This window comes from Danio rerio, chromosome 25, assembly GCF_052040795.2.
Source record: "Danio rerio strain M-AB ecotype USA chromosome 25, GRCz13ab, whole genome shotgun sequence".
NCBI classification, from domain to species: Eukaryota; Metazoa; Chordata; class Actinopteri; order Cypriniformes; family Danionidae; genus Danio; species Danio rerio.
In genome coordinates, this window is record NC_141045.1 from 2,198,310 (window position 1) to 2,222,045 (window position 23,736).

The 23,736-nt window shown below is 36.6% G+C and overlaps 1 protein-coding gene across 1 annotated transcript; it reads left to right on the forward strand.

The window, feature by feature from the left end:
- The first annotated feature begins 11,067 nt into the window (after positions 1-11,067).
- avpr1aa (arginine vasopressin receptor 1Aa) lies at positions 11,068-19,442 on the forward strand. Its single transcript, NM_001301114.1, is given in 2 exon segments — positions 11,068-11,940; positions 19,140-19,442. Coding segments are annotated over 2 exon segments (1,140 nt in total). The 5' UTR covers positions 11,068-11,093; the 3' UTR covers positions 19,433-19,442.
- The last annotated feature ends 4,294 nt before the right edge of the window (positions 19,443-23,736 follow it).

The window sequence follows — 23,736 nt, forward strand, 5'->3', positions numbered from 1 at the left end:
GGATGCCCTTCCAGCTGCAACCCAATACTGGGAAACACCCATACACACTCTCATTCACACACATACACTACTGACAATTTTAACATACCCAATTCCCCTATAGCGCATGTGTTTGGACTGTGGGGGAAACCTGAGCACCTGGAGGAAACCCACGCCAACACGAGGAGAACATGCAAACTCCACACAGAAATTCCAATTGACCCGAACCAGCGACCTTCTTGCTGTGAGGCGATCGTGCTACCCACTATAACACCCTAATCTTAATTTTTAAAATTAAGCCTCCTTGGTTGAGAAACCAAGTCCCATGCAGAAAGTCGCCGGATGGATCCCAGCTCAGAGTGGATTGGATGATGTTGGACCAGCGGGTTTACGTTGGTGCCGTGACCCGGATAGAAGTGAGGTTTAGGGAAGTGAGTGGAACAGAGGCCAGCTAGTGAAGGTAAACCTAATTCCTCTCAGCTCTAAAGGTGCTCTAGAGACAGATGCTAGAGGCCATGGTCTGCCATGCGGAAGATCGCCGCTTCGATCCCAGCTCAGAGCGGGATTGGGTGGTTACACTAGCAACACCTCAAGAATGATTTAAACCCTTGCAACACCCTAAGAAACACCCAGAAGACTCCTAGCAACACCCTAGTAACTATTATAACAGCATAGCAACACCCGAGAAGACTTCTAAACAATACAAATACAGAAACTGTGTATCAATCAACTGTTTGACTTTTGTAGGAAAAAATATACCACAAAAGGGTTACCAGTTTTTAACATTCTTCAAAATATCTTCTTTTGTGTTCAACAGAAAAAAGAAACAGAACACCCTAGCAACAGCAGAATGCCTTAGCAACCATATGGAAAACCTATCAACACCTCAAACAAAGCAATTTCTAATGCAACACCTTAAGAAACATCTAACAGACTCTAGCAAACACCTAGCAACACCGTATTAACTACTACAGCTCCCTAACAACAGTGTAGCAACACCCTAGAAAACTTCTTAACAACACCTCAAGACAAATACAGAAACTGTGTGTCAATCTACTGTGTGTTCACTTTCATAGCAGGAAGAATAAACAATGGAACATCTTCTGTTGTGTTCAACAGAAAAAAAAAAAGAAACGGAACACCCTAGCAACAGCAGAATATCACCTAGCGATGCCTTAGCAACCATTTGGAAAACCTAACAACATCTCAATAAAATATATATTTTACTTTTACACCATAGCAGCTCCCTAAGAAACCTCCAGACGACTCTAGCAAACACCTAGCAACACTCAAGCAACTACAGCTCCTAAGCACCTCAAGACAAATACAGGAACTGTGTGTCAATCAACTGTGTGTTGACTTCCGTAGTATGAAAAATATATACCATGGAAGTCAATGGTTACCGGTTTCCAACATTCTTCAAAATATCTTCTATGTGTTCATCAGAAAAAAAGAAACAGAACTTAGCAACAGAAGAATACCACCTAGAAATGCCTTAGCAACCATTTGGAAAATCTTAACAAAATCTAAAAAAAAATATAACTCTTACAACACCATAGCAACCCCCTAAGAAACATCCAGAAGACTTTGTAGTGGGAAGAAAAAAATAGCATGGAAGTCAATGGTTACTGGTTTCAAACATTGTACAGAATATCTTCTCGAGTGTTCAACAGAAAATAGAAACAAGAAAAGCAACAACTACCAGAATACCACCTAGCATTGCCTTAGAAAACATAAAAAAAAACCTAGCAACAGACCACAGAAGTCAATAGTTACCGGTTTCCAACATTCTTCAAAATATCTTCTTTTTATGTTCAACAATAGAAATAAAGTCATACAGGTTTAGATCAAAGGGAGGGAGAGAAAATGATGACAGGATGTTCATTTTTGGCCAAACTATGCCCTAAACACCTTTTCAAATCTATTTTAGAGAACACAACATTATGTTATTTATACATTGTTTAAACTCTAAATATTTTTAGATGTCAAGTTTTGGATATTTTTTGGGTTTTCCTGTTTTTTTTCTTTGTTTTTTTTTTCTTTTGTTTTTTGTCCTTCGTGATTTAACTGATGCATGCATTACAGAGTTAAACTGAGCTTTAGCTGGCAGAGAGGGAGAGAGAGAGAGAGAGAGAGAGAGAGAGGGAGAGAGAGAGAGAGGGTGGGTTTAATGTCGCCAAACCAAGAGGATAAAACAAAGTGAGGCAAATATTTGAAGAAGAACAGCACACAGGATGGGGCGAATATAAATAGGCTCTAAAAAAAGAGGAGTGAAGAGGTGGACTGGGATTCATGGGTGACTAACCTCGCCGTTATGGAAAAAATGAAAGAACAATGACATTAGAGATCCAAATTCATTAATATTATATTAATAATGGATTTATGAATGAAATATACTTACTTTAACAGCCAGGTGCTCATATTGGAGTAACATAACTGTTTAATGCATGTCTTTAAAGTAGTTAATGCACAGAAGGAAAAGCAATGCAATGATATAATGAAAAGTGCAGTATTATTAATCAAATATAGGGGGAAATGATTTCTACAATCTTATTTTGGGGGGGGGGGGGGTGGGGGTCATGCATGCAGTCATAATGTCATGCACTTTAAAAACCATGAAAAAAGCCGCACAAGGCAAAGAAATATGAACACATTTTGGGGTTTAAAGCGCTTTTTGGAAAAATCCGGTCCTGTGCTGGGTCATTTGTCCAAAGTAAAATCTGTTACGAAGCAAAAGCCCAGATCTGGAGAATTACTACTCATCCAGATGGCTACCAGTTTCCAACATTCTTCAAAATATCTTCTTTTGTGATCGACAGAAAAAAAGAAGCATCCAAAATAGCAACCACAGAACACCTTAGCAAAAGCAGAATACCACCTAGCAATGCCTTAGCAACCATTTGGAAAACCTAGCAACACCTCAAGAAAAAAATGACACCCTAGCAGCACCCTAGCAACAACATAGCATCTTTAAAAGTCTTTAAAAACCATGAAAACACTGAACAAGGCATAGAAACATGAACACAATTTGGGGTTTAAATGATGCAGAACTGCTGCTCATCCAGATGGCTTCCAGTTTCCAACATTCTTCAAAGTATCTTATTTTGTGTTTGACAGAAAAAAGAAACATCCAAAAAAGCAACCACAGAACACCCTAACAACAGCAGAATACCACCTAGCAATGCCTTAGCAACCACTTGGAAAACCTAGCAACACCTCAAGAAAAAAATGCATTCTAGCCACAACATAGCAACGTCCAGAAGACTCTAGCAGTCACCTGGACTAACAAAAGTTTTATTGCTTGTAGTTTAAAGTAGATGGTTACCAGTTTCCAACAATCTTTAAAGTATCTTCTTTTGTGTTTAACAGGGGAAAAAAGCAACCACAGAACACCCTAGCGACAGCAGAATACCACCTAGCAATGCCTTAGCAACCATTTGGAAAACCTAGCAACACCTCAAGAAAAAAATTACACCATAGCAATGCCCTAAAACATCCAGAAGACTCTAGCAGTCACCTAGACGACCAAAAAGGTTTAAATGATGGTAGTTTAGAGTAGATGGTTACCGGTTTCCAACATTCTTCAAAATATCTTCTTTTGTGTTTGACAGAAAAAAGAAACATCCAAAAAAGCAACTACAGAACACCCTAACAACAGCAGAATACCACCTAGCAATGCCTTAGCAACCACTTGGAAAACCTAGCAACACCTCAAGAAAAAAATGCATTCTAGCCACAACATAGCAACGTCCAGAAGACTCTAGCAGTCACCTGGACTAACAAAAGTTTTATTGCTTGTAGTTTGAAGTAGATGGTTACCGGTTTCCAACATTCTTCAAAGTATCTTCTTTTGTGTTTAACAGGGAAAAAAACATCCAAAAAAGCAACCACAGAACACCCTAGCAACAGCAGATTACAACCTAGCAATGCCTTAGCAACCACTTCGAAAACCTAGCAACACCTCAAGAAAAAATTACATCCTAGCAACACCCTAGCAATGCCCTAAGAAACATCCAGAAGACTCTAGCAGTCACCTAGACGACCAAAAAGGTTTAAATGATAGTTTAGAGTAGATGGTTACCGGTTTCCAACATTCTTCAAAGTATCTTCTTTTGTGTTTAACAGAAAAAAGAAACATCCAAAAAAGCAACCACAGAACACCCTAGCGACAGCAGAATACCACCTAGCAATGCCTTAGCAACCACTTGAAAAACATAGCAACTCCTCAAGAAAAAATTACACCCTAGCAACAGCATAGCATCTTTAAAATCTTTTAAAACCTTGAAAAACTGCAAAAGGCAAAGAAATATGAACAGACTCAAGAAACATGCAAAAATCAACTACAGAACACCCTAGCAACAGCCGAGTACTGCCTTAGCAGCCGTCTGGAAATCTAGCAACACCTCAAGAAAAAACTACACCCTAGTAACACCATAGCAACACCCTAAGAAACATCCAGAAGACTCTAGCAAACACCTAGCATAAATTATTTTAGTTTAAAGTAGTTTTGCACCAAAGGAAAAGCAATGCAATGATACTGCTGCTCATCTGATGGTTACCAGTTTCCAACATTCTTCAAAATATCTTCTTTTGTCTTTGACAGAAAAAAAGGAACATCCAAAACTATGCAATGACAATAACGATGTCATAAAACATTTTTAAAAAAAAAAAGCTGCACAAGGCAAATAAATATGAACAAATTTGAAGTTTAAAGCGCTTTTTGGAAAAATGCGGTCCTGTGCTGGGTCATTTGTCCAAAGTAAAATCTGTTACGAAGCAAAAGCCCAGATCTGCAGAACTGCTGCTCATCCAGAGGCATTAGCTGAATACAGTCAGACAGTGAGAGTCGGCAAATGATCCATGAACGAACGCAGCTCACAACAGTCAGATCCGATCAACCACAGATTCACAGAGCACGAATGACTGACTGTTGCTCAGATTTCTTCAGAACAGACATGCTATGATGTTCTCATAGTTGCTAGGGTGTTGCTAGGTGGCTATTCTGGGTGTTTTTTGGATTGTGTCACATTGCATTTGCCATATTATTAGTAAAGTGCTCTGTGTGTTGTTTTTATGGTGCATTCTGGTAGTTAGGGTATTTGCAGTGTTTCCTAAAGTGTTTCTAAGGTGTTCTGAGGTTGCATAGTGCTTTGAATACATTCCAGGGTGTTGTTATTTTGTTGCTAGGGTGTTGCTAGGTGGTCATTCTGGGTGTTTTCAGGCTTTTTTGTTATATTGTTGGCAAAGTGTTCTGTGTCTTTTATTTTATTTATTCTGGCTGCTAGAGTGTTTTGGAGTGCTTTCTAAGGTGTCAATAGGTTGCATAGTACTTTACAAAGATTCCAGGATGTTGTTATGCAGTTGCTAGGGTGTTGCTATGTGGTTATTCTGTGTGCTTTATGGCATTTATCACATTTAATTTGTTGTATTTTTATTAAATTCTAAGGTGTTGCTAAGGTGTTCTGAGGTTGCATAGTACTTTGAATATATTTTAGGATGTTGTTATGTAGTTGCTAGGGTGTTGCTAGGTGGTGTTCTGGGTGTTTTTGTGCATTTGTCACATTGCATTTGTTATATTGTTATTAAAGTGCTCTGTGTGTTGCTTTTATAGTGTTTTCAAGCTCCTAGACATTTCTAAGATGTTTTGAGGTTGCATAGTGTTTTGAATACACTTCAGGGTGTTGTTATACAGTTACTAGGTTGTTGCTAGGTGGCTTATTTTGGGTGTTTTTGAGTTTGTCACGTTGCATCTGTTCTATATTTTGTAAAGTGCTCTGTGTGTTGTTTTTATGGTGTATTCTGGTTTCTAGAATATTTTGGGGTGTTAATTGCTAGTGTTGTTATACAGTTGCTAGGGTGTTGCTAGGTGGTTATTTTGGGTGATTTAAGGCATTTGTCACATTGCATTTGTTATATTGTAAATAAAGTATTCTGTGTGTTGTTTTAAGGTGTTTTCTAGTTGCTAGAGTATTTTTGGGTGTTTTCTAAGGTGTTGCTGAGGTGTTTTGAGGTTGCATAGTATTTCGAATACATTTCTGGGTGTTGTTATGCAGTTGTTAAGGAGTTGCTAGGTGATTATTCTGGGTATTTTTCAGACATTTAACACATTTCATTTGTTTTTTTTAATTAAAATCTACTGTGTTGCTAATATGTTTTGAGGTTACATAGTACTATGATTAAATTTCAGGATGTTGTTATACAGTTGCTGTTGCTAGGTGGCTTATTTTGGGTGTTTTTGAGTTTGTCACGTTGCATCTGTTCTATATTTAGTAAAGTACTCTGTGTGTTGTTTTTATGGTGTATTCTGGTTTCTAGAAAATTTTGGGGTGTTTTCTAAAGTGTTGCTAAGGTTGCATAACATATTGAATACATTTCAGGGTGTTGTTTTGCAGTTGCTAGGGTGTTGCCTGGTCGTTATTTTGGGTGTTTTTAAGAATGTGTCACATTTCATTTTTTATGTTTTTATTAAAAGGTGTTGCTAATTCGTTCTGAGGTTGCATAGTATTTTAAATATATATTTCAGGGTGTTGTTATGCAGTTGCTAGGGTGTTGCTAGGGGATTATTCTGGGTGTTTTTCAGACATTTATCACATTTCCTTTGTTATTTTTTTATAAAATATCTACGGTGTTGCTAATATGTTTTGAGGTTACATAGTACTGTGAATACATTTCAGGGTGTTGTTATACAGTTGCTAAGGTGTTGCTATGTGGTTATTTTGGGTGATTTAAGGCATTTGTCACATTGCATTTGTTATATTGTAAATACAGTATTCTTTGTGTTGTTTTAAAGTGTTTTCTAGTTGCTAGAGTATTTTGGGTTGTTTTATAAGGTGTTGCTAAAATGTTTTGAGGTTGCATAGTATTTTGAATACATTTCTGGGTGTTGTTATGCAGTTGCTAGGGTGTTGCTAGGTGATTATTCTGGGTGTTTTTCAGACATTTATCACATTTCATTTGTTTTTGTTTTTTTATTAAAATTTACGGTGTTGCTAATATGTTTTGAGGTTGCATAGTACTGTGAATACATTTCAGGGTGTTGTTATACAGTTGCTAGGGTGTTGCTAGGTGGTGCATTTTGTGCATTTGTCACATTGCATTTGTTATATTGTTATTAAAGTGCTCTGTGTGTTGCTTTTATGGTGTTTTTTAGCTCCTAGAGTTTTCTAATGTATTTTGAGAATGCATAGTGTTTTGAATACACTTCAGGATGTTGTTGTACAGTTGCTAGGGTGTTGCTAGGTGGTGTTCTGCATGTGTTTTTTTAGAATTTGTCACATTGCATGTGTTACATTGTTAGCAGAGTGCTCTGTGTGTTGTTTTAGGGTGCATTCTGGTTCTTTCTAAGGTGTTGCTAATGTGTTCTGAGGTTGGACAGTATTATGAATACACTTCAGGGTGTTGTTATGCAGTTGCTAGGGTGTTGCTAGGTGTTTTTTTCTGGGCATTGTAAGGCATTTGTCACATTGCATTTGTTATATTGTTAGTAGAGTGCTCTGTGTGTTGCTTTATGGTGTATTACGGTTGCTAGAGTATGTTGGGTGTTTTCAAAGGTGTTGCTATGCTGTTGCTAAGGTGATAATGCATTGCTAGGTAGTTTGTTCTGTCTATTTCTCAGAGTGTTGCTGTATGAAACAGTTATCAGGATGTATATGAGATATTTGAGCAGGCGTACCACTCGATTATGTTTCTCTTTTAGATTTAGAAAATATACAGATCTGATTACTCTGTTTAATGATTTCACATCTCTGCACAACAAATCCAGTCCTGCCCAGCCTCTGATTTCACTTTGTCTTTTAATCAAACCCAAACTTGATCACGTGACCTCAGTAATCCCCACCCACAGGTCGCTGTAGGACAAACTGGAAGGAATGCTGAGTTTCAGGACACACACTAATAACAAATTGGCCTTCGTTTATAAGATCCTCTCCTTGGATCCTTTCGTCAGACGATCTACAATGTGTAACACGTGTGAGTGATTTACTAATCAGAAATCCTGTTTTCACTTTGCTAGAACAGTGTGTTTCGTCTTCGTCCGAGACCCTGACGACTCTGTCCAGCAATATTTAATGCAGGATTCCCACACTGTCAGATATTGAATTGGCTGGATGTTGCTCTTTTGTTCTGTGAAACATCCTCATGTGCTTTGAGTCGGTGCACTCTCTGAGCTGGTTATTTTAAATGATTCACAAATTGGTTCTTAATTAGTTCTTAAAGGCATTTGAAGTCCTAATCAAGTCTTTGCAAATGCCTGAGAGTGTCATAGACATTCAGAGGTGTGAAAACTAGTTTAAAAGCACTGTCAGCAAACAGCTCCAATTCATTCATTCATTTACTTTTCAGCTTAGTCCCTTTATTCACCACAGCAGAATGAACCGCCAACTTATCCAGCATATGTTTTACGCAGCAGATTCCCTTCCAGCTGCAACCCATCACTGGGAAACACCCAAACACTCTCATTCACACACATCTACTATTAACAATGTAGTTAATTCTCCTATAGCGCATGTGTTTGGACTGTGGGGGAAACCGGAGCACCCGGAGGAAACCCACTCGCACACAGGGAGAACATGCAAACACAGAAGCGCCAACTGAGGCTTGAACCAGCGACCTTCTTGCTCTGAGGCAATCGTGCTAACCACTGCGCCACCGTGACGCCACAGCAATATACAATTAAAGACAAAAGCATTCATGAAATGACAAAAATTCTTTTAGTTTAAGTGAGAATCTTGCAAAATATCTAGTAAAATATTATGTACTGTAATTATGGCAAGACAAAATGAATGAGTAATTATAAATGAGTTATTAAAGCTATTATTTTTTAGATGTGCTTAAAACTGCATTTGGGAAGAATTGAAATGTGTGTATTGAAAATTAAAAATATATACCCTCACCGGCCACTTTATTAGGTACACCTGTCCAACTGCTCATTGATGCAAATTTCTAATCAGCCAATCACATGGCAGCAGCTCAGTGCATTTAGGCATGTAGACATGGACAAGGCAATCTGCTGCAGTTCAAAGTGTGCAACAGAATGGGGGAGAAAGGGGATTTCAGTGACTTTGAACGTGGCATGGTTGTTGGTGCCAGACGGGCTGCTCTGAGTATTTCAGAAACTGCGGATCTACTGGTATTTTCACGCACAACCATCTCTAGGGTTTACAGAGAATGCTCCAGAGGAAGTATCCAGTGAGCGGCAGTTCTGTGGGCGCAAATGCCTTGTTGATTTCAGAGGTCAGAGGAGAATGGCCAGACTGGTTCCAGCTGATAGAAAGGCAACAGTGACTCAAATAAGCACTCGTTACAACCGAGCTCTGCAGAAGAGCATCTCTGAACACACAACACGGCCAACCTTGAGGCGGATGGGCTACAGCAGCAGAAGAGCACACCGGGTGCCGCTCCTGTAAGAACAGGAAACTGAGGCTACAACTCACACAGGCTCACCAAAACTGGACAATAGAAGATTGGAGAAACGTTGCTGCTCTGATGAGTCTCCATTTCTGCTGACACATTCAGATGCTGGAATTTGGCCTCAACAACATGAAAGCATGGATCATCCTGCCTTGTATCAGCGGTTCAGGCTGCTGGTGGTGGTGTAATGGTGTGCGACGCCACAGCCTACCTGAGTATTGTTGCTCCACTGAAAGAAATTATTCAAAGATGATTCCTTGAATTTACTCATTTTTTTATGTTAGGTAAAAGTATTTGGGCTGAATTTAAACAAACAAATTAAGTTGAACATTATTAAATTTTATTTGTTTGCTTAAATTCAACACAAATAAATTGTGTGCAACAGTTCTGCATGCAACACATGTCCATCCCTTTATGAGCACAGTGTCTCCATCTTCTGATGGCTACTTCCAGCAGGATAACGCAGCATGTCATAAAGCTCAATCATCTCAGACTCGTTTCGTGAACATGACGATGAGTTCACTGTACTCAAATGGCCTCCACAGTCACCAGAGCTCAATCCAATAGAGCAGCTTTGGGATGTGGTGGAACGGGAGATTGGCATCATGGATGTGCAGACAAATCTGCAGCAGCTGTGTGATGCTCTCATGTCAATATGGAGCAAAATCTCTGAGGAATATTTCCAGTATCTTGTTGAATCTCTGCCACGAAGGATTAAAGCAGTTCTGAAGGCGAAGGAGGGTCCAACCTGTTACTAGTAAGGTGTACCTAATAAAGTGGCCGGTGAGGGTATATATTGCAGCATTTATGGAATTCATATATATTTTAGTTTAACCTTTAGCATTTGTGCACTCTAAAAAGTGCTGGGGTTTCTTATCCCAACACTGGGTCAGAAATGAATGAGATATAGCATCTGAGTTGACTATATTACTTAATTCTCATTTTGATTTAATTAAATGTTTTTGTTGTTTTGTTGCTCAAACTGTGATGAAAAAGTAATAATTTCTTTTTAACCGATCGTGTGCTCTATATCTGACATTTATTCAATTATTCCTTCCTTTTATTTGATGTTATTTACAGCCAAAAGCATGACCCGGGCATGTCCTCCACAAGCAGGCATTAGTGCGCTAATATTTATGTTTCTATATGGGAATGTGTCACAGCTGATCTTCACACAAAGCAGACCGCCAGAGGGGTGCTTTCTCCAGGGTCCGGTGGGCGGAGGGCAGTGGCAGTGGGATTGGCTGAAATCTGAGGCGGGTTTAAAAGCTGTCGCGCTCAGGCACAGACACACACTTGGAGATCAGCGCCGCGCTCCACACGCAAATGCATCATTACTGTTTCTTTGAGGTTTTTAAGATAAAAACCATATCAAATATTCAGGAATAACATGTAGGCCTTCCTGCAAAAAAATGGATTTGATTTATGATTCAACGCTAGTGCGACTTACAGCTGTTTTGCCTTCGTAAACTTCTGAGCCGCGCAACAGGACTGCGGCGTTCCCACAGATTTTACGCACGCGTATTTTCAGTCATAACTGCTTTAACCATGCACGATTGATTTAGGATTCAACACTAGTGCGATTTAAAGCTTTTTTTTTGCTAGTGTATAACCTTTGGAGCCGCGCAACAGGACTCTGGCGTTCCCACCTTTACGCGCGCGTATTTCCATCAATCAAGCTGCTTTAATTCATTGCCAACCTCAAAATGGAGACGCACAGTAACACGTCGCACCCCCCTAACACCTCTGACCCCTTCGGACGCGATGAGGAAGTGGCTAAAATCGAGATCGCGGTGCTCAGCGTGACCTTCGCGGTGGCGGTGATCGGGAACTACAGCGTTCTGGTGGCGATCCACAACACGAAGAAGAAGACCTCGCGCATGCACCTGTTCATCAAACACCTGAGCCTCGCAGACCTGGTGGTGGCTTTCTTCCAGGTGCTCCCGCAGCTCTGCTGGGAGATCACCTTCCGCTTCTACGGGCCGGACTTTCTGTGCAGGATCGTCAAACACCTCCAGGTGATGGGCATGTTCGCGTCCACCTATATGATGGTGATGATGACTCTGGACCGCTACATCGCCATCTGCCACCCGCTGAAGACCCTCCAGCAGTCCACCCGCAGGTCGCAGGTGATGATCGGCGGCACTTGGGTGTGCAGTTTAGTCCTCAGCAGCCCGCAGTACTTCATCTTCTCGCTCAGCGAGATCCAGAACGGCTCGGAGGTGTTCGATTGCTGGGCGCACTTCATCCAGCCGTGGGGCGTGCGTGCGTACATCACCTGGATCACCGCGGGGATCTTCCTCGTGCCCGTGCTGATTCTGATGACCTGCTATGGCTTCATCTGCCACAGCATCAGGATGAGCATCAGGTATAAGAGCAAGCGGACGCAGGTGTTCGGGAAGCAGTCGGTGAGCTCGGTCTCCAGCATCTCCAGGGCGAAGCTGCGCACCGTCAAGATGACCTTCGTGATCGTGCTCGCCTATGTCATCTGCTGGGCGCCCTTCTTCACCGTGCAGATGTGGTCGGTGTGGGACCAGAGCTTCAACTGGGACGGTGAGACCTAAAGCTTTACTTTGCATATCGCTGTGCGGTTTCATAACTAAATGTGCGCGTGGGGATGTCTTGCGCACTTTTTGGTTAAGTTTTAATTAGCTTTACCCTTTCATTATTGTTTTTTAAATTAATTTTAAAGTACATTTAACATTTATTTGTCCCAACAGTTTTTGTATTATTACATAGATTTTACATTATATATATATATATATATATATATATATATATATATATATATATATATATATATATATATATATATATATATATATATGACTGTATATCATTATATATATGACCTAACGTTGTTGTTTTTAATTAATTTTTTTGCATTTTAATATGTGTTTTACCCAGTGTTGTATTTTGTTTTATTTAATTTAAATGACATTTTAAATATATATTTGGCCCAAAATAGTTGTTTTAAATTCAATTTGATTTACATTTAAATATATTTATTTGACCCAACATTGTTTATCAATCAATGTATTCTACATTTTAATATATATTATATATATTTGACTTAACGTTGTTTATTAATCAATGTATTCTACATTTTAATATATAAATTATATATATATTTGACTCAACGTTGTTTATTAATCAATTTATTTTACATTTTAAAATATATTATATATATTTGACTCAACGTTGTTGTTTTTTAATTAAGTTTAATTTAAATTTTAATATATATTTGACCCAACGTTGTTGTTTTTTAATAAATTTAATTTACATTGTATTATATATTTGATCCAGTGTTGTGGTATGTTTTAAAATTAAATTTTAATGACATTGTTTATATGTATTTGACCTAACGTTGCTGTTTCATTTTTTTATAATTTACATTTTAATATATATTTGAACCAGTGCTATGTTATTTTTTAAATCCAATTTTAATGAAATTTTTAATAAATATATTTGACCCAACTTTGTTGTTTTTTAATAAATTTTAATTTACATTTTATTATATATTTGACCCAGTGTTGTGGTATTTTTTAAAATAAAATTTTTATGACATTTGAATATATATTTGACCCAACTTTGTTGTTTAAAAAAAATAATTTACATTTTAATATAGATTTGACCCAACTTTGTTCCGTTAATATTTATTTATTATTGCTTTTTAATAAATTTATTTTACATTTTATCATATATTTGACCCAATGTTGTTTTTTGTAAGTAAATTTAATTTACATTTTAATATTTGACTCAGTGTTGTGTTATTTGTTTTTATTTAATTTTAATTACATTTTTAAAATAAATTTGACCCAATGTTGTTGTTTTTTTAATTCAATTTAATTAACATTTTTGTAGATTTTAACCCTGTACATTGGGTAATTTTTAAAGGAAATTCAAATGACATTTAAACATATATTTGACCAACATTGGGTTATTTTTTATTAAGTATAAATGACAATACAACTCAGCATTTTTGTGTAACATAATTATTTAACCAACATTATTAAATATAATTTAATAATGTAATAATTTAAGTATTCAATATGCATTATGACTCTCTATAATGTTTCATAATATGATCATTGCATAATTAAGAAAAAATAGCACAACTTATTACTTAACGGATATAATAACGTGGTTAATCAATTATTCTTATACTTTATTTATGCATACAGATGTGTTTTATTTGTTTATTCCACATCTATATTTTAAGTGTTAAATATTCACCATCATGACACTTTATTAATATAACTAAGTGTTAAACATGCACAATAAGGCCACTTCATATTTAAAAAAATTTAATTAATTAACAAATAAATATGTTGTTTAATGAGTGTTAAATGTGTTTTGTATTCTATAATAAATGTTTTTGAATAATATAATACATATATGTTTTGTATTGTACAATAAAATGTTTTGTGTTATATAATGCATATGTTTTGTATTATATACATTAACATGTTTTGTATAATACATAATTCTACATATGTTTTGTCTCATATAATGCATATATGTTTTGTATTATTTAATAAAATGGCTGCATATGCAGTAGCAGCGTATTTTAAAGTCACCGTAAATATGTTTCGTTTTAAATCGCTCAGATGGCAGCTAATGGAAAGAAGTGCTAATGTGTTAAATATAGTGTGTCTGATATGATTATGAAGATGATTTGAGGAATGAAGTCATGAGGCCAGAATAGTGTGTCGAAGCAGAACAGCTGCGTAGCGTTTATGATCTGTAAAGCTCACGTTCAGATTCCACATTTACATTCCCTTAAGCGTGTTTGTTTAACCCAATTACACCTCATTTCCAACCTAGAAATGACACAGATTTATTATTAGTTCAGGGTGTTTAGGGTTGTTGTTGTTGTTGTTTTTTCAATCAAACCTGGCAACACAGTAGGCAATTCCATATGCTTTAAAATGTCTAAAGACGAATCGAATAGAATAGAACAGAATAGAACAGAACAGAACAGAACAGAATAGAACTGAACAGAACAGAATAGAACAGAACAGAATAGAACTGAACAGAACAGAATAGAACTGAACAGAACAGAACAGAACAGAATAGAACTGAACAGAACAGAATAGAACAGAACAGAATAGAACTGAACAGAACAGAATAGAACTGAACAGAACAGAACAGAATAGAACTGAACAGAACAGAACAGAATAGAACTGAACAGAACAGAATAGAATAGAACTGAATAGAATAGAACTGAACTGAACTGAACAGAACTGAACTGAACAGAACAGAATAGAACTGAACAGAACAGAATATAATAGAACTGAATAGAATAGAACTGAACTGAACAGAACTGAACTGAACTGAACAGAACAGAACAGAACTGAACTGAACTGAACTGAACAGAACAGAACAGAACAGAACAGAACAGAACTGAACAGAACAGAACAGAACAGAACAGAACAGAACAGAACTGAACTGAACAGAACTGAACTGAACTGAACTGAACTGAACTGAACAGAACAGAATAGAAGATTATTTATTGCAAAAAAATTATTTAGGAATTTTAATGCTATAAATAAATCTAAAGACGTTTTGATCCAGTTGAATTCTTTGTATGCAATATATGGTCCCGGTCCTGGATGCTGATTGGCCAACACAGAGAATGTAGATGAGATTCTGATTGGATGATGCCGGTTCTAACCAACACCATCTTACGGCAATCCGCTTGTTAAGTGGTGACGTGTTGGTGACGTATGTAATACTGTTTCCGGGTCCAAGCCGCCATTCATTTGAGTGGAGAAATCATTCGTTTATGATCACGTTTTATTCCTATCACACATTAAAGTGAATTTTATATAAAGTCATAGTGTACACAACAATCTCTGGGCTTGCTGCATAACAAATACCAAAAATTTAACAATTTATAAAACAAGGAATCACTTTCTGGCCATCGGATATTAGGCATGGACATATATATACTGCGATCGTGACTTTCGAAAGTATTAAACCGCTTTGTAAACGTTTATTATTACCATTTCATGAATCTCCCCATTCAGTTGAATAGAGCGCTTGCACCCGGAAGCCACTTCGTGTGACGTCACACTTAATAAGCGGATTCGTAACTTTTTGCTTTAGCGGCTAATTCGTATGAATTCGTACAAACTAATTAGAACAATTTAGTACGATTTGCTCATCCCCCAATGACGTTTAGGGTTAGGGGTGGGGCTGGGTGCCACGCCTCCTTTTTAAAATCATGACTGAACTCGTTCGAATTCGTACAAGTTAGCCAGTAAACTGGCAAAACGTAAAATACTTACGTTTTCTCATGAGATCAGGCTGGTTCTTACTGATGAGATGACAAGCTGTATGTAACTGATTCTGTAGCAGTTGCCATTGAGATGCTCCTTAGCAAAGAATAAAAATAAATTTAAAGTCGGGTATTGTTTTTTTATTTAATTTTATTTACATATATATATATATATATATATATATATATATATATATATATATATATATATATATATATATATATATATATATATATATATATTTGACCCAATGTTTTTGTTTTCTTAAAAGAAATTCGAATGACATTTGAACATATATTCGACTAACATTGGGTTATTTTTTATTAAATATAAATGACAATACAACTCAGCATATTTGTGTTAACACAATAAAGAATAATATACACATATTAGACAAATAATATAGTAACTTACAGTAAATAATGTAGTGTTTTTGAACCATACTATAGTAAAATATTAAAGTAATTCTTAATATGCAATATATGGTTCCGGTCCTGGATGCTGATTGGCCAACACAGAGAATGTAGACTGAGATTCTGATTGGATGATGCCTTTTCTATCTGATGAGATGACAAGCTGTATGTAACTAATTCTGTATCAGCTGCCATTGAGATGCTCCTTAGCAAAGAATAAAGATAATTGCAAGGTCACGTTTTTTATTTAATTTAATTTAATTACATCTTTTATATATATTTGACCCAATGTTGTTGTTTTTTTTTTAATTGAACTTAAATGACACTTTTAATAGATACTTGACCCTGTACACTGGATAATTTTTAAAGGAAATTCGAATGACATTTAAACATATATTTGACTAACATTGGGCTATTTTTTGTTAAATATATATGACAGTACAACTCAGCATTTTTGTGTAACATAAAAAAGAATAATAGACACATATTAGACAAATAATATAGTAACTTACAGTAAATACTGTAGTGTTTTAACCATATTATAGTCATTCTTTATATGATATATATGATTCCAGTCCTGGATGCTGATTGGCCAGCACAGAGAATGTAGACTGAGATTCTGATTGGATGATGCGTGTTCTAACTGATGAGATGACAAGCTGTATGTAACTAATTCTGTATCAGCTGCCATTGAGATGCTCCTTAGCAAAGAATAAAGATAATTTTAAAGTCAGGTATTTTTATTTTGGCAAAAATAAGTAGGAATAAAAAGCAAAAATGGCTGAAAGCATGATTAAATATCAAAACATTTATTTTAGAGAAAATAAGTCACTAACAAAACTCCCTAAACCAAAAAAAAAAGAGACAGTTGAGTGTGTACATAAATGATAATAGACCACTGTTTCTCATGCATCATAAACAAGCTAATGAAATAAACTCAGATCAATCGTCCATGTTGATTTGACGAGTGATTTTGTGTTGCAGTGGAATAACACATTTATAACATTCAAGCTCATCCAGGCTCATTTTTGTACCTGCAGTTAAAGTGTAGAATAGGAGATCCAATGATAGAACAAAAAAACAAAAATTAAAGTACTAAAGGTGCATTTTAGAAACATTTGGCTTCATGGCTGGAACTGCGTAGGGCCCCAAAATCACTAAATCTGCCCCTGATAATATGCATAGCTGAGGACTTCTTATATTAAAAGTTTAAAATCGCCATTGAAACCAAAAGTCTAATATAATCAACTCTGGATATTTTGATGTTTTTCACAACATGAAAATGTCTGAAGTTGATTTTTTTATTTACCTGTTTCAATTTGGGATTTAACTCTGTTGAACGTGGAAAACTTTAAAGTGTGCAGGACTGACGCTGACAAAACTCAAGCGAAAAATCTACAGCATCTACCATTTACCACTGATGGATATATATATATATATATATATATATACAGTTAAAGTCAGAATTATTAAACCCCCTTTGAATTTTGTTTTCTTTTTTTAAATATTTCCCAAATGATTTTGAACAGATTCAGGAAATTTTCACAGTATGTCTGATAATATTTTTTCTTCTGGAGAAAGTCTTATTTGTTTTATTTCGGCTAGAATAAAAGCAGTTTTACATTTTTTAAACACCATTTTAAGGTCAATATTATTATCCCCTTTAAGCAAATTTGTTTTTCAACAGTGTACAGAACAAACCATCATTATACAATAACTTGCCTAATTACCCTAACCTGCCTAGTTACCCTAATTACCCTAGTGAAGCCTTTAAATGTCTCTTTAAGCTGTATAGAAGTGTCTTGAAGAATATCTAGTCTAATATTATTTACTGTCATCATGACAAAGAGAAAATAAATCAGTTATTAGAGATGAGTTATTAACACTATTATGATTAGAAATGTGTTGAAGAAATCTGCTCTCTGTTAATCAGAAATTGGGGAAAAATAAACAAGCGGTCTAATAATTCTGACTTCCACTGTATATATATATATATATATATATATATATATATATATTTGTGTGTTTGTGTGTGTGTATATATATGACCCAATGTTGTCGTTTTTTAATTAAATTAAATTTTAATATGTTTAACCCAATGTTGTGTTTTATTTTTATTTTAATGACATTTTTAATATATATTTGACCCAACATTGTTGTTTTAAATTCAATGTGATTTACATTTATATATTTATATTTAACCCAACGTTGGTTATTAATTAAATTTATTTAACATTTTAATATATATTATATATATTTGACCCAACGTTGTTATTTTTTATTCAATTTAAGTTACATTTTAATATATATTTAACTTCTGTAAATAAATATTAAATATGTAAATATATATAATATATTCTGTTAGTGAGGCCAGCAGGGGGCGCTCAACCTGTGGTCTGCATGAGTCCTAATGCCCCAGTAAAAGTGAAGGGGACACTATACTGTCAGTGGGCGCCGTCTTTCGGATGAGAGGTTAAACCGAGGTCCTGACTCTCTGTGGTCATTAAAAACCCCATGGCACTTCTCATGAAAGAGTAACCCCGGTGTCCTGGCTCCTACGATCATGGCTTCCTAATCATCCCCATCCACCGAATTGGCTCTATCACTGTCTCTCCACTCCACCAATAGCTGGTGTGTGGTGAGCGCACTGGCGCCGTTGTCCTGTGGCTGCCGTCGCATCATCCAAGTGGATGCTGCACACTGGTGGTGGTGTGGAGAGACCCCCTCATGATTGTGAAGCGCTTTGGGTGTTTGGCCATACACAATAACTGCGCTATATAAATACACATTACACTACATTACATGTACCACCGCTGGCTGATTTTGCTTCTTGGTGGTGTTTTATTTGAGGCACAAAAAGTACATTTCTCATCACTGCCACCACAGGACTGATAGCGCATTGCAGCCAAAATTGTTGGTGCGACCCAAAGCCAAATTCAAAGAGGGTTGAAGCTTGTTGACATGACGCACCAGCCCCTCACACTGAATGATTTAATATAATATAAGACCGTTTGATGGATTCATCATTGATATGATGGTGTGTGTGTGTTTGTAGACTCGAAGAACACGGCCGTCACTCTGTCTGCTCTGCTGGCCAGTCTGAACAGCTGCTGTAACCCGTGGATCTACATGGTGTTCAGCGGACACCTCCTGCAGGACTTCGCCCTCTGCTTCCCCTGCTGCCAGAAGATCCGGAAGAGTTTCCGCAAAGAGGACTCGGACAGCAGCATCCGCAGAACCACACTGCTGACCCGCATGGCCAACCGCAGCCCCACCTGCAGCTCCAGCACCTGGAGAGAGCTCCAGCACTCGCCCAAGACTGACCGCTCCACGCTGGGCAACACGTGACGCTGCGTTCACCAGCTGAAAGCACAGCGATTCACCCTCCTGTCAATGTTTTCAAATATTTCCCGAATGATGTTGAACAGATTCAGGAGTTTTCACAGTGTTTCCTATAATATTTGTTCTTCTGGAGAAAGTCTTATTTGGTTTATTTCGGCTAGAATAAAAGCAGTTTTTAATTGTTTTAAAGCCATTTTAAGCTCAATATTATTAGCCCCCTTACGCAATATTAGTTTTGGATTGTCTCCAGAACAAACCACTGTTATACAATGACTTGCCTAATTACCCTAACTTTACCCTAATTACCCTAGTGAAGCCTTTAAATGCCACTTTAAGCTGAACACTAGTGTCCTGAAGAATTTCTAGCCTAATATTATGTGCTGTTATCATGGCAAAAATAAATCCGTTATTAGAAATAAGTTATTAAACTATTGTTTAGAAATGTGTTGAAAAAAAGTAGTAAACAGTTATTGGGGAAAAAAACATACAGGAGGGCGAATAAATGAGAATTCATCTGTACACCAGGAGGATCACTTCTGCTGATTCAGGCTTCAGTTCTGTGTCAAATGAGGCTCTTACAACTGGAAACTGAGACCGATCAGTCACTTCAGTCACAGTGCAGAGCTGGACAGTAAAGACGGAGAACTGCTTGATAAAATATGCTTGAAGATCATCGTCATTTACGCTATGGAGACATTGGTTCAGAATGTGCTCTCAAAAGGATAATTAAGGCTGCTTTCACACCTGTGAGTCGATTCAGTTGTTCTGAAACAGAGATTACGATTGTTACATTGTTGCTCTTTGCTCTTGGAGCGGTTCGCTTTCACACTGCAAAGTTTCTAATCGGACCAAAAGAGCTAAAACAAGTCACGTGCGAGTAAACTCTCCTCACATTGGTTAGAGTGTCAGGTGGTTTGATGGTGATTGACAGGGTGCGCGCGACGTGTCTGAGGAGAGATGCGGTGGGGAGGGGTGAGAAGGGTGCGCGACGATGTCTATTTGAGGACCGGGAGGGAGACGCGAGATTACCGGGAGATCATCACTCGTTTGCGGGCATCCGGAGACTCGCGAAACTTCCCGCCCTACTCATAATTCTCTCTTCATATAGCCGTATGCCTATTACATATCCATAAAACACTGTGATATAACCGCGCTCGGATCAGATCGCTTTCTCACTGCAATCGAACCGAGACCGCCTCATTCAAGCGATCTCGGAGCGATTACTTTGGCGCGGAACAGAGCGCGATTGCCCTGTTCACATATGCCAATCGAACCGCGCTAACTGGGCAAACGAGACACGTTCCGAAACAAAAGTGTAGGTGTGAAAGCACCCTTAGAATGCTCTCAGAAATGATCTTTATTATAGAATGTTCTCTAAAAATGTACATTAGATTGAATGCTCCCTCAAAAGAATATTTTAGAATGTTCTAGAATGTTGTTTTAGAATGATTTCTAAAATCGAACAATATTGTAGAATGGGTTCTAAAAATGACCCTTATTTTATAATGTGTTCTAAAAGTAATGTTACTTTATTTTTCGAGAATGTTCTCTAAAATGAATGTTATTTTTAAAGGAAGTGTCTTCAGTTCGACAGGGCTGCATTTATCTGATCAAAAATACGGTCAAAATTTTAAATATCTAAACCCAAGGAGGACAGTCCAAATATCTAAACCTTCTGAAATCAAGAAACATTTTCTAGAAAATCTAAACACATTGTCTTGTTTTGAGAAATAATATTCTACAATTAAGTGAGTTTTTAGTTAAAACAAGCTAAATAATCTGCAGATGGGGTAAACTAAACAATCTATAGGTCAAAATTAAAAACATGATTAGTTTGCTTTTCCCATTGCAGATTATTTTGCTTTATTTTTATTTAAAACTCACTTAATTTTGGCATATTATTTCTGAAAACAAGACAGTAGGTTTAGCTTGTCTAGAACATGCCTCTTGATTTGAGAAGTTTTAGATATTTGGACTAGAAACGTGATAATGAATAAGTTATATGATTAATTAGACATGACAGCATATGTTTTTAGTTCATTGTAAGTCAAGTTAATAATGTTCTAACTTAATTTTATAAGTTACAGAGTTAAATTTACTTCTGCAATAAATGCATCTTGATTTAAAGATGTTTTAGATATTTGGACTAGAAGCAAGACTAAATCTAAGTAAGAAAAGCCTTTTTTCCATTGTGGATTAGCATATTTGACCCAATATTGAGTTATGAAGACAAACAAGTATTTCTTTTACAGTATATACACATTAAACCAAAGGCTCTGAAGGTTGTGTTTTATATATATATATATATATATATATATATATATATATATATATATATATATATATATGTATGTATGTATATATTTAGATATTTATATAGTGCTTATATCCATCCTGTCATGTTTCACGGCCTCTTAGAGCGTATCGCTCTTATAGACGGACTCATGGAAACAGTGGGAACATGGAAACGGCAGTAAATCTCTTCAGGGACTGCGGCACAATGAGTCCTGCGAGGAATTTCCTGCGATAAGCGTCTACTTAAGCCGTCACTGCGTTTATTTTGGCCCGGACCTCACTATTCTTGCGCCAATGTAAACCAGACACCTGCTGCCCGGGACAAAGCCGAGCGCCGCGTGTGGATTTCACAGCAAAACCGATCACTTTCAAGAACAACCGATGAATGTTGCACTAAATAAAACTTACGCTTTGTGAAATATCAGCTTGATCGGCATGAGAAGTGTTTGTCTTCTGTCAGGTTTGGAGTTTTTGTATTTTAAAGATGATTTATGTATACAGGCGAAGCCAGAATTATTTCCCTTTTTTTTTAATATTTCCCATTATTGAACAGATTCAGGAAATTTTCACAGTATTTCCTATAATGTTTTTTTCTTCTGGAGAAAGTCTTATTTGGTTTATTTCGGCTAGAATTAAAGCAGTTTTTAATTGTTTTAAAGCCATTTTAAGGTCAATATTATTAGCCCCCTTAAGCAATATTTGTTATTAATATTTATACAATGACTTGCCTAATTACCCTAACTTTACCCTAATTACCGTAGTGAAGCCTTTACATGTCACTTTAAGCTGAACACTAGTGTCCTGAAGAATATAGTCTAATATTATGTGCTCTCATCATGGCAAAGATAAAATAAATCAGTTATGAGACATTAATTATTAAAACTTATGTTCAGAAATGTGCTTAAACTGAATGAAATGAGAAATAATGTAAATAAGCTAATAATCTTGTAAATACTTGTAAAGGTTGTAAATAAGCGCACAGGGATGTCTTTATAAAGTGCGATGTATTTGTTTGTGCGAATGTTGAAATGCTGGAGATTGTTGTGCCAGCTTTGCCTGTGTCTCTGTGCCAAATCCAATAAATCAGAGCTTCGGGAAATATTAGTTCTGGATCTGTGTGGGACGAGTGTGTTTTTAGCAACAGAGCTGTTTCGAGCGCTCTTCATCACTCCTTGGCATGCAAAAGCAACTTAATACACAAGTTCAGCTTGTTTTTATGCGCTTATTAAAGGCTTTTTTTAATATTATGAAGGGAAACTGTAGAAGCAGCATGACTGAAGTGATTTGGGGAAGCAGATAAACGGCGGCCTGAATGACAGATTGTGTTCAGTTTGATGGGAGATCGAGTGTACTGGATTAAAAACAACCACAAACAAGAACCCAAACCAGTACCGCACTGTTGAAAATATCTGTAAATCTACTTTTTATTTATGCTTTTGAATTGCTTTTAAGAAAGTTTGATCTGTCATGCAGCAACTTTTAATGCTGAAAAGCTTTAAAACAGTGACTTTTATGAACATTTGCAATAGTTTGCAGTGCCGTATTGTCTGTGTTGATGTTGTACATTACGCTAAACAGCTTGTATTAAACTGCCAGTATATTTTCTGTTATTTTACACACTTATTACATCATCTCTTACACATTAGATTATCTCAAACTATTAAAATGTCAGTATATTTACATTTACATTAAGTCATTTAGCATCCAAAGCGACTTACAAATGAGGACAAGGAAGCAATTTACACAACTATAAGAGCAACAATGACGTGCTGTAGGCGAGTTTCAGGTGTGTAAAGTGTAAGAAGCAAAACATTAGTCTTTTATTTTTTTGTAATACAGTTAGTGGTGTAGCCAGAGAGGCAATTGCAGATTACGAAGTGAAGTGGAGACTAAATAGTTGAGTTTTTAGTCGTTTCTTGAAAGTAGCGCGTGACTCTGCTGTTCTGATGCAGTTAGGGAGTTCATTCCACCAACTGGGCAGATTGAGCGTGAGAGTTCGCGAAAGTAATTTCTTC